The sequence below is a fragment of the Sphaeramia orbicularis genome, chromosome 20 (genome assembly GCF_902148855.1).
Source record: "Sphaeramia orbicularis chromosome 20, fSphaOr1.1, whole genome shotgun sequence".
Classification (NCBI taxonomy): domain Eukaryota; kingdom Metazoa; phylum Chordata; class Actinopteri; order Kurtiformes; family Apogonidae; genus Sphaeramia; species Sphaeramia orbicularis.
This window is the reverse complement of record NC_043976.1, coordinates 41,546,907-41,561,906: the sequence shown is the minus strand read 5'-3', so window position 1 is coordinate 41,561,906 and position 15,000 is coordinate 41,546,907. Positions and strand designations below refer to the sequence as shown.

At 35.2% G+C, this 15,000-nt stretch overlaps 1 protein-coding gene and 1 long non-coding RNA gene across 2 annotated transcripts in view; one reads left to right on the top strand and one right to left on the bottom strand.

Annotated features, from left to right (window-relative positions):
- LOC115411287 (nebulin) overlaps nt 1–15,000 on the bottom strand; it is a 218,846-nt gene that overhangs the window by 177,771 nt on the left and 26,075 nt on the right. The window contains exons 10-24 of the mRNA XM_030123363.1: nt 14,220–14,330; nt 14,018–14,128; nt 12,455–12,565; nt 10,773–10,883; nt 8,555–8,665; nt 8,363–8,470; nt 7,519–7,629; nt 6,230–6,337; nt 5,874–5,984; nt 4,297–4,407; nt 3,153–3,263; nt 1,668–1,778; nt 1,438–1,548; nt 260–370; nt 1–6 (exon numbers count right to left, since the gene is read on the bottom strand). The exon at nt 1–6 is cut by the window's left edge and continues 105 nt beyond it. Coding sequence (XP_029979223.1) covers nt 1–6; nt 260–370; nt 1,438–1,548; nt 1,668–1,778; nt 3,153–3,263; nt 4,297–4,407; nt 5,874–5,984; nt 6,230–6,337; nt 7,519–7,629; nt 8,363–8,470; nt 8,555–8,665; nt 10,773–10,883; nt 12,455–12,565; nt 14,018–14,128; nt 14,220–14,330 — 1,554 coding nt within the window. The remainder of the gene's footprint in view (nt 7–259; nt 371–1,437; nt 1,549–1,667; nt 1,779–3,152; nt 3,264–4,296; nt 4,408–5,873; nt 5,985–6,229; nt 6,338–7,518; nt 7,630–8,362; nt 8,471–8,554; nt 8,666–10,772; nt 10,884–12,454; nt 12,566–14,017; nt 14,129–14,219; nt 14,331–15,000) is intronic.
- LOC115411345 (uncharacterized) overlaps nt 1–15,000 on the top strand; it is a 22,366-nt gene that overhangs the window by 7,310 nt on the left and 56 nt on the right. Inside the window, exons 2-3 of the long non-coding RNA XR_003934193.1 lie at nt 10,811–10,815; nt 14,884–15,000. The exon at nt 14,884–15,000 is cut by the window's right edge and continues 56 nt beyond it. This is a non-coding gene — a long non-coding RNA (uncharacterized LOC115411345). The remainder of the gene's footprint in view (nt 1–10,810; nt 10,816–14,883) is intronic.

Sequence of the window (15,000 nt, the reverse complement as noted above, 5' to 3'; positions counted from 1 at the left end):
TTTCATCTGAAACGAGATGCAAAAAAAAACCCCACTTTGTCACAGAACATGAGTCTGCTGGACTCCAACGGTGAAGAAAAATAAGGTTTTGTTTAAAAACCATTAAAGTAGAAACACTACATATAGACCCTTTCAGTGTTCCAGTCAAAGTCACACTGTCACTCATCCAGACCAAATTCAGTTCATGACCCAGTCCCACAGGAGCTTCACTGTCCAGGTCATGCTGGTCCTTTCCAGTCCTTCATAAATGTGGACTCACCTCGCTCTGCAGCTCTGACACCGATTTGACGAACTGAGTCTCCGACGTTTGAGGAAGCTGCGAGTAGAAGCTCTGAGACAGACTCCGCCTCCCATCCTCTTTGTACTTGTTCTGGAGGAGACGGAGAAGAAACAGGAGTTTGTTTTGATGCAGAAGGAAACTGAACTGTCTTTACTGTTTTATAAATGCATAACTGTATATTATATAGTTGAACCACTGGGCTAAAGCTTCGATCATGTACTAATGCAGATGTTTCCCATTAATGGTGTAATGAAGATGATAGGACAAGAACCGAACCAGACCCTGAACCAGCAACCTCTAAACTAAACCCACAATAACTGACCCAGATCATGAACCAGCAATCTGGAAACCTAAAACGATGAGAACCAAACCAGACCCTGAACCAGCAACCTCTAAACCCAAAACCACAAGAACCAAACCATACCCTGAACCAGCAACCTCTGAACCTAAAACCATGAGAACCGAACCTGACCCTGAGCCAGGAGGTTTTAAACTAAACCCACAACAACTGACCCAGATCTTGAACCAGCAATCTGAAAACCAGGAGAACCAAATCAGATCCTGAACCAGCAACCTGTAAACCTAAAACCACGAGAACCGAACCAGAACGATCAACCTGTAAACCTAAAACCACAAGAACCGAACCAGACCCTGAACCAGCAACCTCTAAACTAAACCCACAATAACTGACCCAGATCATGAACCAGCAATCTGGAAACTTAAAATCATGAGAATCAAACCAGACCCTGAACCAGCAACCTCTAAACCCAAAACCACAAGAACCAAACCAGACTCTGAATCATCAACCTCTAAACCTAAACCACAAGAACCAAACCATACCCTGAACCAGCAACCTCTAAACCTAAAACCATGAGAACCGAACCTGACCCTGAGCCAGGACCTTTTAAACTAAACCCACAATAACTGACCCAGATCTTGAACCAGCAATCTGAAAACCAGGAGAACCAAATCAGATCCTGAACCAGCAACCTCTAAACCTAAAACCATGAGAACCAAACCAGAACGATCAACCTGTAAACCTAAAACCACAAGAACCGAACCAGACCCTGAACCAGCAGCTTCTGAAACCTTGACAACAAACATCCCAGATCAGGTGCCATGTTGACGTTCTTCCTCAGTTTGAAGGTTTTACTTACGTCGCTCTGCATGTCCGTCATCTCTCTGGCGAAGCTGGTTTCCATGGTGTCGGCCATGGTGGTGTACAGAGAACTGGACATCTCCTTCTTCCCGTCCTCCTTGTACTTAATCTATGGAAAAAGCATTAGATCCAGTCAAGAACTTCAGCTAATTCGATATGGAACCCAGCCGCTGTCGACACAGATCTTCAGAAATGAGTCGATTAAAAACCTACAAACCACGGCGTTACCTCGCTCAGCAGCTCGGCGGCCTCTTTGGCGTGTTGCGTATCCATGGTATGAGGGAGGAGTGAGTACAGACACGTATTGGCCTCCTTCTTACCGGACTCCTTGTACTTGTTCTGCAATTGGACCACATGAGTTTTAACCACAACACCACCAAAAATCTCTGATGCCCTCTGAAAATGATAAACAGATGTGCTGATATTTGTCCAAATTCAGAGACAAAAACAGAACAAAGACAAAATAAAATGAAAACAATGGGAAAAAAAACAAGATATCAAAGACAACAAGATAAAAATGTGAAGGAAAAAAGAAGATGAAAACAATGCAAAAGACAAATTGATATGAAAATTAGGAGGGAAAAAACGTAAAAGACGAAAATGACAAAAAAATGGAACAAAACAAAATGAGATTAAACTGATGTAAAAAAGACGCAATGAAACAAAAGTTATGGAAAAGATGAAATGAGACAAATGTGAAAGAAAATGACAAGAAAATTTGGAAAGAAGACAAAATGAGACAAAAGAACGAGAAAAAAACAAGACAAAATTATACACAAACAAAATAATAAGAAAATGATGTAAAAGACAAAATCAGACAAAAATTAGAGGGAAAAAAATTAACAATAATGTAAAAGATGCAATAAGACAAAAACAACATAAAAAATGGAACAAGATGAAATAAGATGTCAAAGACAAAAACAAGATAAAAAATGTAAATAAAAACATGAAAATAATGTCATGGACAAAATGAAACAAACAAAACAAAATGAGACAAAAACAACCAACAACAAAATAACAAATGGAACGAGATGAAATAAGATGAAAACAACGTCAAAGACAAAAATGAGATTTAATTAAAAAAAAAAAAGATAAAAATTACATAAAAGGACAAAATGAGACGAAAACATCCAATTAATTAATATCAGTATTAATATACAGTATTAATGCTCAGGCGCACCTGCAGAATGAAATTGTGAGGAACACAGGAAGCGCACGGATGGGTGTGTGTGGGTGTGTGTGTGTGCTGGGGGGGCAGCATGATTGTCGGAGCAGAAGTGAAAGTGAAACTGACACACTTTACTATTCCTCGAACTGCCCTCTAACCATCCGTGTCAGTGCGGAGTGGGGGGGATAGAGGCCCGTAATTGTGTGTGCGTGCATGTGTATGTGTGTGTGTGTGTGTGTGTGTGTGGGGGGGGGGGTTACAGTCTGTGATTTTCGAGTGGGGGGGGTAGCGGTCTGTGATATGGTGGGGGGGTAGTGTCACTGTCGGTGCGGAAGTGAAAGTGAAACTGACAGGCTTTACTATTCCTCTGACTCTCCGCGCAGCACAGAAACACACGAGCAGAGAGCGACAGAATCTCCGCGCAGCAAAAAAGTTCATACATCGGCTACATATTGGCCGATGCTGATTAATCGGTGATACGCTATAATCTGCCGCCGATTAATCAGATTAATTGGCAGTTATTTTTAAAGTGTCCTGTTCGGTACCTGGCTCTGCAGCTCCGACAGATGTTTGACCAGCTGAGTCTCCGTCGTCTCCGGCAGCTGATGGTACAAACTGTTCTGGATCTTCTGCTTCAGACCCGATTTATACGTCACCTGTAGGACGATGACGAAACACCAGCATGAAAACTGCAGCATCTAATCTCCAGTCCAACATTCAGAGGCAAAACCCTAATCTGGACCTGGATCGGTCACCATGGAAACAAATCTCTGAGGCAGTTTGTTTTAACTTGGGGATGAAAATGTCCGACGATGACGAATAAAAACACAGAAAACTCTTATGTCGACGAAAATGAAGTCAAAGACAAAAAACAAGATAAATTTGTAAAAATCGACCGGAAAAAAAGAAGAAAAAGATCTAAAAGATAAAATGAGATGAAAATTTTGAAATAGATGAAAGCAATGAAAAAGATAAGACATGAAAAGTAGAAGAAAAAAGAAAAATGCGAAGAAAACAACGAGAAAAAAATGGAATGGGATCAAAGAACAAAATTACATCAAAGAAAAAATGAGCTAAAATATCAAGAAAAAATAACAAAAATTACATAAATTACAAAATTAAAAAAAAAAAAAAAACATAAAAATAAGGGGGAAAAAGACAAAATTTAACAAAAATTATGTAAGAGTCAAAAATTACATAAAGACAAAACAGGACTAAACAATGTGACAGACAAAATTACAAAAAATTTGGGGAAAAAAAAAAGAAGTGAACAGCACAAGAAAGTGAATGAGATGCACTTGAAAACCCTTGTCCTTCAGTTTTTGCACATATGGACAGACAGACAGACGGACAAACGACAAACTGAAGACAACCCCCTGCTGCAAAGGCCGGGGGTAAAAACAAGATTTAAAAAAATGTGTAAAGTGAAAAAAAAGATAAAAACATTTTGTTCTGTCAACAAAAAAACAAGACGAACAAGACAAAATGAGATGAAAACAGGATCGAATCTAACTTTTACTAAATAAGAATTCAGAGTCAACGTTGATATTAAACCAACAGGTGAAAACATTGAGTACACTAACTGAGTATTTGTACTTCCCTCTGTGTACATGTACACTAAACCTACTATAAACCTTCCTTCTGTCACTAAATCCTTGGCACAGATCCATCTGTAAAGTGTTGCAGTACCTCACTCTGCAGCCTGGAGGCGTCCTTGGCGTGTTGGGTGTCCAGCGTCTCTGGCAGCAGCGAATACAGGTTCACACTCATCTCCTTCTTCCCGTCCTCTTTATACTTGACCTGCACCAACACAAACTCTGGGTTTTAATCTGAAACTGCATCAGACACAAGCAAACTGACGCTTCCAAACCCACGAAGAAGAAAACACCAGACGATACAAACATGACCCAAAATTGGTTGGAAATCGAACTCAGCAAAAACAAATTTTCAACATTTTTAACTCCAGTTTTTTCCTTCATATTTGACCATTGTCTTAATTATTTTCTTTATATTTGCAAATTTTGTTGATTACTTTGTTAATTTTTATAAGTTTTTTCCTTCATATTTGACCATTTTCTTAAATATCTTCTTTATATTTGCTAATTTTGGTGATTTTTTGGTCAGATTTTTTCCATCTGCTCTCATATTTGACCATTTTCTTTACTATTTTCTCTATATTGTCTAATTTTTAAAAAATATTTTGACAATTTAAAAAAAAAAAAAATCCTTCATATTTGACCATTTTCTTGAATACCTTCTTTGTATTTGCTAATTTTGGTGATTATTTTGAGTCCATTTTTATTCATCTGCTGTCATATTTTACCTTTTTTTTTTTTTTTCAACTTTCTTTATATTTTCCGATTTTTTAAATTACTTTGTCAATTTAAAAAAAATCCTTCATATTTGACCATTTTCTTTACTATTTTCTTTGTATTTGCTTATTTTGTTGAATATTTTTTCAGTTTTTTCCATCTTTCCTCATATTTGTCCATTTTCTTGACTATTTTCTTTATATTTCAGTTCTCAACTAACCTACCTGGTTAAATATTGGTTAGATAAATAAATATTTGCCAATTTTGTTAATTATTTTGTCAGTTTTTTATCAATTTTTCCTCATATTTGTCAGGTTTCTTGACTATTTTCTTCAATTTGTTCCTTTTGTTGATTATTTAGTAAATTTTTTCTTTCAGATTTGACCATTTTCTTTGACTATTTTCTTTGTTTTTGCTTATTTTATTCATTATTTTGTCAATTTTTTTTCCATCTTTCCTCATATGTGTCCATTTTCTTGACTATTTTCTTTATATTTCAGTTCTCAACTAACCTACCTGATAAAATATTGATTAGAATAATAAATATTTCACAGTTTTGTTGATTATTTTGTTGATTTTTATCAATTTTTCCTCATATTTGTCCATTTTCTTGACTATTTTCGTTAAACATGTTCATTTTGTTGGTTATTTTGTACATTTTTTCCTTCAGATTTGACCATTTTCATGACTATTTTCTTTATATTTGCTCAATTTGTTGATTCTTTTGTCATTTTTATATATTTTTTCTATCATATTTGTCTATTTTCTTTGTATTTTGCATGAAAGGGTTAAAAGTAAGGCGAGGTTAACAGTATCTCAGTTCTCTGTCTGATGTCAGATGTTCTGTACATCCATTATGTTTCACTGCATTATCACTGATGAATACATGAATAAAAAATAACCAACGAAGTCCAAAGCCGGACTGATCTTGGTTGTGGTTATGGTCAGCGTTACCTCACTGAGGACCTCGGAGACGTCCTTGGCGTGGCTCATCTCCATGGTTTCGGGCAGATGCTGGAACAGACTGGACGACAGGCCTTTCTTCATGTCCGCCTTGTACTTGAGCTGCAGCGACAGACCAAAGCAGAGGTGCAAATTATGGAAGAGTCAAAAATTATGCGAAGACAAAAACAATGAGAAAGACAAAATTACAAAGAAGGTGGGAAAAGAAAACAAAAAAATAAGAAGTAAACAACGCAAAAAAAACAATGAGATGCACTTGAAAACCCTCGGCCTTCAGTCCAGGCCAAAGTTTTTGCGCATACAGACGGATGGGCGATGTGCCGGACCCCCCCCCCCCGCAGTCGTACCTGGCTCTGCAGCTCTGATGCCTCTTTGGCGTGTAGCGTGTCCAGAGTCTCCGGCAGAGTGGAATACAGAGACCTGGACATGTCCTTCACACCCTGCTTGTATTTCATCTAAAATGACCCAAAATCAGTTGGAAATCAAACTTAGCGTCAACAACAACAACACAGGAAAATACATTTGGTTTTGTACGTTTGCGTCTTGATGATCATTCTGTCCATTTGTTCTTTCATTTTTGTTCATTTTGTTGAGAATTTTCTTCATATTTGTCACTTTTTTCCTTCGTTTTTGTAAGGTTTTTTTTTCTATTTTCATTATATTTGTTAGTTTAATTGATTATTTAGCTAATTTTGTCCAATTCTCTTCATGATTTTTGATCATTTTGTCCATTATTTTATTCATTTTTATCCATTTTTTCCTTCATTTTTGTTCATTTTATCAATTACTTTGTTCATTTTGTTGGCTATTTTGTTCATTTTTGTCGGCTATTTTTTTTTTTTAGATTAATTCCCTTTGTTAAGAATTTTGTTCAGATTTGTCCTTTTTTTCCCCCTCATTTTTGTCAAATTTTTTTTAGCTATTTTCATTATATTTATTATTTCATTGATTATTTAGTTAATTTTGTCGATTATTTTATTCATGTTTGTCCATTTTTTCCCTTCATTTTTGTGTATTTCATCAGTTACTTTTTATTAGTTTTTTGACTGTTTTATTTTTGTCCCTTTTTTCCTTCATTTTTGTTCATTTTGTTGTCTAGTTTCTGTATATTTCTTCATTTCGTTGATTACTTCATTCATTTTGTTCTTCATATTTCTTTATTTTGTTGAGAATATTGATTGATAATTTGTGTCCATTTTGTGAACTATTTTTTTTTTATATATTTATTCATTTTGTTGATTATTTTGTTCATTCTGTCAATTACTTTGTTCATTTTGTTGACTAGTTTATTTTTGTCCCTTTTTCCTTTCATATTTGTGTGTTTTGTTAACTATTTTCTGTATGTTTCTACATTTTGTTGATTATTTTGTTCATTTCGTCCATTTTGCTCTTCCTATTTGTTAATTTTGTTGAGAATTTTGTTCTTTATTGTCCATTTTTTAAATTATTTATTTATTTTATAGATAATTTTGTTCATTTTTAAAATTATTATTTTTTGATTACTTTGTTCATTTTGTTGATTATTTCATTCATTTATGATAATTTTGTTGATATTTTTTTTCATTTTGTTGATTCCCTCATTGAAAACCATACACTTGGCTTTAAATGGTACTGATTTCAGATGTTAACGTTTCACCTCACTCTGCAGCTCAGACACAGTTTTAACGAACTGAGTTTCGGCGGTCTCTGGTAGTTGACTGTAGACGCTCTGGGAGAGAGTCTTCATCCCACTCTCCTTGTACTTATTCTGTAAGACACAACAAAAATAATAAATACTACATCAGAGATTTCCAACCACCATAAGGCTTACAAGCACCCACCGCCTGAACCAAGTCATCAACATGGACAGCAGCAAGTGACTTTTTTCTACCAGGGAGAACGTCTTTACATTTCTGTCGGTTCACTTTAATCACTTAAAAAAGGGAAAGACAAAAAACTGTGATTTTCAGGGGAGGATGTCAAGATGGATGGATGGATGGATGGATAATGGTTCTAAAGATGGATGGATGGATGGATGGATGTAAAAATGGATGGATGGATGGATGGATGGATGGACAGGTGAATGAATGGCTGTAAAAACGGATGGATGGATGGATGATGGATGGATGGATGGATGGATGGATGGACAGGTGAATGAATGGCTGTAAAAACGGATGGATGGATGGATGCATGGATGGATGGATGGATGGATGGATGGATAATGGTTCTAAAGATGGATGGATAGATGGATGCATGGATGAATGGGTGGATGGATGGATGGATGGATGGCTGTAAAGATGAATGGATGATGGATGGATGGATAATGGTTCTGATGATGGATGGATAGATGGATGGATGCATGGATGAATGGCTGTAAAGATGAATGGATGATGGATGGATGGATGGATAATGGTTCTAAAGATGGATGGATAGATGGATGCATGGATGGATAGATGAATGTCTGTAAAGATGGACGGATGGATGGTGTTTTCTGACGTTACCTCGCTCTGCATGTCTGTCATCTCTCTGGCGAAGCTGGTTTCCATGGTGTCGGCCATGGCGGCGTACAGAGAAGTGGACATCTTCTTCCCGTCCTCCTTATACTTCACCTGGAGGAGGGAGGACAGAAAACAGAACCCCCTGAAGGCGTGGTCACGGTGGGCTGGACGCTGAGGTTCAAGGCGTCAACGTACCTCGCTGAGCAGCTCCGAGGCCTCTTTGGCGTGTTGAGTCTCCAGAGTCTGAGGCAGCTGAGAGTAAAGACACGAAGTCACCTCCTTCCTCCCCAACTCCTTATACTTCGCCTGCAGACAAACCAAACGCTGGTTTTCACAATGGTAATTTTCCAGGAGCATTAACTTGTGTCCAAAATGATCATAAATGAGCAAAATAATCAACAATATGAACAAAATAGTCAAGAAACTGAACAAAACTGAAGGAAATACAGACAAAACTGAACAAACATAAAGAAGATAGTCAACAAAATGAATAAATATGAAGGAAAAAATGGACGAAGTGAACAAAGTAATTGACAAAATGAATAAATATGAAGGAAAAAATGGATGAAATTAACAAATAGGGAAAAAAATGACAAAATTCTGAACAAAGAACTAAGAAAATAGTCCACAAAACTGACAAGAGACACAAAAAAGGACTGGGACTAAAAACATTATAAACACCTGTTAACAGTCCATATCCATTAGCATGAACTTGTGTCCAAAAGGATCATAAATATCAACAAAATGAACAAAAGTGAAGGAAAAATGGACCAAAAAAAACAAAATAATTGACAAAAGGAACAAATATAAAGAAGATAGTCAACAAAATGAATAAATATGAAGGAAAAAAATTGACAAAAATAAAAAATAATTGACAAAATGAACAAATATAAAGAAGATAGTCAAGAAAATTTTAAAAATGATAGAAAAAATGGATGAAATGAACAAATATGAAGGAAAAAATGGACAAACTGAACAAAGTAATCGAAAAAATGAACAAATATAAGGAAGATAGTCAACAAAATTTATGAATATGGTAGAAATAAAAATGGAAAAAATGAACAACGTAATCAAATAAATGAACAAAATACAAAGAAGATAGTCATGAAGGAAAAAAGGGACAAAATGAACAAACTAATTGAAGGAATTAGCAAATATAAAGAAGATAATCAACAAAATTAATAAATATAGAAAAAAATGGATGAAATGAACAAAGTAATCAAAAAAATAAACAAATATAAAGAAGATAGTAAAAAAAAAAATGTATGACTATGATAGAAAGAATGGACAAAATGAACAAATATGAGGGAAAAAATGGACGAAATGAGCAAAATTACGGAAAAAATTGACAAAAATGAACAAAATTCTGAACAAAATGAACAAATTTGAAGGAAAACACGGACAAAATGAACAAAGCAATCGACAAAATGCCCAAATATAAAAAAAGATAGTCAACAAAATGTTTGAATATGATAGAAAAATGGAAGAAATGAACAAAATAATTGACAAAATTAACAAATATAAAGAAGATAGTCAACAAAATTAATAAATATGATAGAAAAAATGGACAAAATGAACAAAGTAATCGACAAAATGCAGAAATATATATAAAAAAACAATAGTCTTATACCAGAAGGATGGCCAAAGAGAGACAAATATTTATTTAATATCCTGCTAATAGCAGCCAAAAAAGCCATCACAAGAAAATGGCTTTCATCGGAAAGCCCAACGCTGAGCATGTGGATGGACATTACAGTGGACATATATAAGATGGAGAGACTTACTGCAGAGGTGAACTATAAGAAGGACTTGTTTGTTACGCGGTGGAAGAAATGGATGGAATACATCATGCCACGCAGACCGGACTTTGATACTTTTATTTTTGAATAGAAGATTAGATATAGTAAACCTAATAACTGCAATTCACTCCCTACTTGTTTATGTTCTTTTTGTTTGTTTCATTGTTAAAAAATGGGACATTCAGATTAACATAATGTTGATGACATTTAAAATGAATATATTTGTCAACATTGTTATAGAATGTCAATAAAAAGTGAATTAAAAAAAAAAAACAATAGTCCATGAATTGGACAATGGACACAAAAACCGGACTGGGACTGAAAACATAATAAACACCTGTTAATAGTCCATATCCATTAGCATGAACTCATGAAGTTTTTTAAAGAAACTGCAAAACTAAACAAGACAGAAATTATGTAAAAAAACAAAAACTGAATAAGACGAAAACATAAAAAGGGACGTAAAGGACAAAACTAGACACAAAACCCAGAATTATTTTTTCTTTCTGGCTCATTTTTGCTCTTGAAGTGACAGTTGAAGAAACCAGACGATTTTCTGTGGCTTTAAAAGATTTCTAAGAAACACAGAAAGAGTAAAGTGTCCTGTTCGGTACCTGGCTCTGTAACTCCGACAGATGTTTGACCAGCTGAGTTTCCGTCGTCTCTGGCAGCTGATGGTACAAACTGTTCTGGATCTTCTGCTTCAGACCCGATTTATACGTCACCTGTAGGACGACGACAAAACACCAGCATGAAAACTGTAGTCCAACATCAAGAAGCGAAACAAAAATCTGGACCTGGACCGGTCGCCGTAGGAACAAATCTCGAAAGCAGCTTATTTTAACGTAAGGATGAAAATGTCTGACCACGATGAATAAAAACACAGAAAACTCAGAAAAATGGTGGAAAAAAACATAGAGAAGGAGATGAAAATGATGTAAAAAACATACAAAAGACAAAAAAAAAAAAAAAACAAGATAAAACAATGTGACAAGAAAAAGCTAAAAGACAAAAGGAGATGAACATTGTGTCTAGAAAGTGTCAAGTCTTTATTGTTTAATTATGCAAAGACAAAACAAGATGAAAACAATTTGGAAGAAAAAAAAGACAGAAAAATTGTGAGAAAAACAAAAAAAGGAGGAGAAAACAATGGGGGGAAAAATGCAACAAAATGAAACAGGACAAATGTGATGTCAAAGACAAAAACAAGATTTAAAAAATGACAAAAAAAGAGAAGAAAATGACCTAAAAGACAGTGAGATGATGTAAAAGACAAAATGGAGTGAAGGTTAAGAGAAAAAAAGACAAAATTTGACAAAAATGAAAAACAAAAAGAAGAAAATTACATAAAAGAAAAAAATTGACAAAATTCTGAAAAAGATGAAAACGAAGTAAAAGACAAAATGACACGAAAGTTAGCGGGAAAAAAAGACAACATTTGACAAAAATGATGCAAGAGTCAAAAATTATGCAAAGACAAAACAAGACGAAAACAATGTGAAAGAAAAAAATTACACAAAAAGTAGGAGAAAAAGAAAAAACGAGAAGAAAGCAATGGAGAAAATACGGAACAAAATGAAACAGGACGAATTCGATGTCAAAGACAAAAACAAGATCAAAAAAATGACGAAAAAAAGAAGAAAATGACCTAAAAGACACAATGAGATGATGTACAAGACAAATGGAATGAATGTTAAGAGAAAAAAAGGTAAAATTTGACAAAAATGATATAAAAGTCAAAAAACAGAAGAAAATGATCTAAAAGAAAAAAAATTAGACAAAAATTCTGAAAAAGATGAAAACAAAGTAAAAGACAAAATGATATGAAAGTTAGCGGGAAAAAAATTCAACATCTGACAAAAATGAAGCAAGAGTCAAAAATTATGCAAAGACAAAACAAGACGAAAACAATGTGACAGACAAAATTACAAAAAAATTTGGAAAAAAATAAGAAGTAAACAACAGAAAAAACAGAACGATATGAAACCAGACGAAAACGACGACAAAGACAAAAACAAGATTAAAATGTGTGACGTGATAAAAAGATGAAAACAGAACAAGACATTTTCATCAGACAAAATGAGACAAAAATAATGTCAAGAAAGTGTCCGGTCTTTAACTTTTACTGAATAAGAATTTGGATTCAATGCTGATATTAAACCAACAGGTAAAACCATTGAGTACACTAACTGAGTATTTGTACTTCCCTCTGTGTACATGTACACTAAACCTACTATAAACCTTCCTTCTGTCACTAAATCCTTGGCACAGATCCATCTGTAAAGTGTTGCAGTACCTCACTCTGCAGCCTGGAGGCGTCCTTGGCGTGTTGGGTGTCCAGCGTCTCTGGCAGCAGCGAATACAGGTTCACACTCATCTCCTTCTTCCCGTCCTCTTTATACTTGACCTGCACCAACACAAACTCTGGGTTTTAATCTGAAACTGCATCAGACACAAGCAAACTGACGCTTCCAAACCCACGAAGAAGAAAACACCAGACGATACAAACATGACCCAAAATCGATCGAACTCAGTAAAAACAAATTTTCAATTCCAGTTTTTTCCTTCATATTTGACCATTTCCTTCAGTATTTTCTTTATATTTGTTAATTTTGTTGATTATTTTGTTAATTTATATAATTTTTTTCCGTCATATTTTACCATTTTCTTTACTATTTTCTTTGTATTTGCCAATTTTGGTGATTTTTTTTTGTCAGTTTTTATTCATCTGCTGTCATAGTTGACCTTTTTTTTTTTTTTTTTTTTTTTACAATTTTCCTTATATTGTCTAATTTTTTAAAATTATTTTGTCACTTTAAAAAATTCCTTCATATTTGACCATTTTCTTGACTATTTTGTTGATATTTGCAAATTTTGTTGATTACTTTGTTAATTTTTATAAGTTTTTTCCTTCACATTTGACCATTTTCTGTACTTTTTTCTTTATATTTGCTAATTTTGTTGATTATTTTGTTACTTTTATACATTTTTTCCTTCATATTTGACCTTTTTTTTTTTTTTTTACTATTTTCTTCATATTTGCTAATTTTGTTGATTATTTTGTTCATTTTTATAAGTTTTACCCTTCGTATTTTACCATTTTCTTTACTATTTTCTTTATATTTGTTAATTTTGTTGATTATTTTGTTCCTTTTTATAAGTTTTTTCCTTCATATTTGACTATTTTCTTTACTATTTTCTTTGTATTTGCTAATTTTGTTGATTACTGTTAATTTTTATAAATTTTTCCTTCATATTTCATTATTTTCTTTACTGTTTTCTTTATATTGGTTAACTCTTGATTATTTTGTTCATTTTTATAAGTTTTTCCCTTCGTATTTTACCATTTTCTTTACTATTTTCTTTATATTTGTTAATTTTGTTGATTATTTTGTTCATTTTTATAAGTTTTTTCCTTCGTATTTGACCATTTTCTTGAATATCTTCTTTATATTTATATATTTGTTTATTTTTCTTTACATATGTAGAAGTTATATACATGATGTACAATGCTGATATGATAATGCTGACTGAAAAAATAATAAAAAGATAATTACAAAAAAAAACATAATCAATAAAAGATAAATAACAATCCATTAAACTAAAGTAAAAGAGCAGAGTGCAGACAGAACCCTTCCAGTTGTTCTGTGCCTGGTTGAACAGAACCGTTTCCAGCCTGGACTTAAACATGGTCAGAGTCGAGGCCTGTCTGACGTCATCAGGACAAGACTGTTCCAGAGTTTAGCTCTGAACTGAAACGCAGCTTCACCTGTTTGGTCCTGACTCTGAGCACCAGCAGAAGGCCAGTCCCTACTAACACTAAGAGAAAAACACAACATGTGATGCACATGCTTCGTACCTCGCTGTAGAGTTCGGACGCTGCCTTGGCGTGGGCCGTCTCTATCGTCTCCGGTAGAACCGAGTACAAACTGGACGCCACGCCCTTCTTCCCCGCCTCCTTGTACCGCATCTGGAAAAACAGAAAAACCGTCGCGTTGTGGACTCCTGCTGCTGTTTTTCAGTTGTTTCGACTCTTTTAGCTGTGCGTTGTCCGTCCTCACCTCACTCTGCAGCTCGCCCACCGCTTTAGCGAAGTGAGTCTGGGACGTTTCCGGGAGCTGAGAGTAGAAACTCTGCGACAGGCTTTTCCTGCCGCCCTCTTTGTATTTACTCTGACGGACGACAAACAGCAGGTCAGCAGCTGAGACTGAAGCATCAGCACAAACATCACATCTGAGGGACACCAGGCTGAGATACAGCAAATGTGTGAGGCAGTGGTTCTGAACGGGTCTGGGTTCAGGACCCACCACCACCCCTCAAAGACAAGACAAGAGCCAAATTAAGGACAGTTAAACTTCTCAAATGTACTGAATAAAAACATGGTGTTTTGAACCTGAGATAATATCACAGTTAGGGATGGGAATCGAGAACTGGTTCTTTTTGAAAACCGGATCCCAGTAGCTCGATTCCTTGGAATTCTGCGATTCTTGCCATTCTGCTCATCGATTCCGCCTTCATTGCGCATGTGCGATGACGTCACGCGTACGCTGCATTGTTTTGGTCAGATCATAGCCAACATGGTGCTGAGGCAGAAACGGTCCAAAAAGACGACACCAGGTCCACTTGTAACACTGTCAAAGCTTCCATGTCCTCAAAAGGGTGGAAGCCCTTCAATATGCTCAAACGTTTGTCCACAGCATGGGATTCATTTACAGCAGGGGTGAGCAGTCCTGGTCCTCGAGGGCCGGTATCCTGCATGTTTTAGATGTTTCCCTCTTCCGACACACCAGGTTCACATGATCAGCCTATCACCCAGCTCTGCAGAAGCCTGATAATGACCTT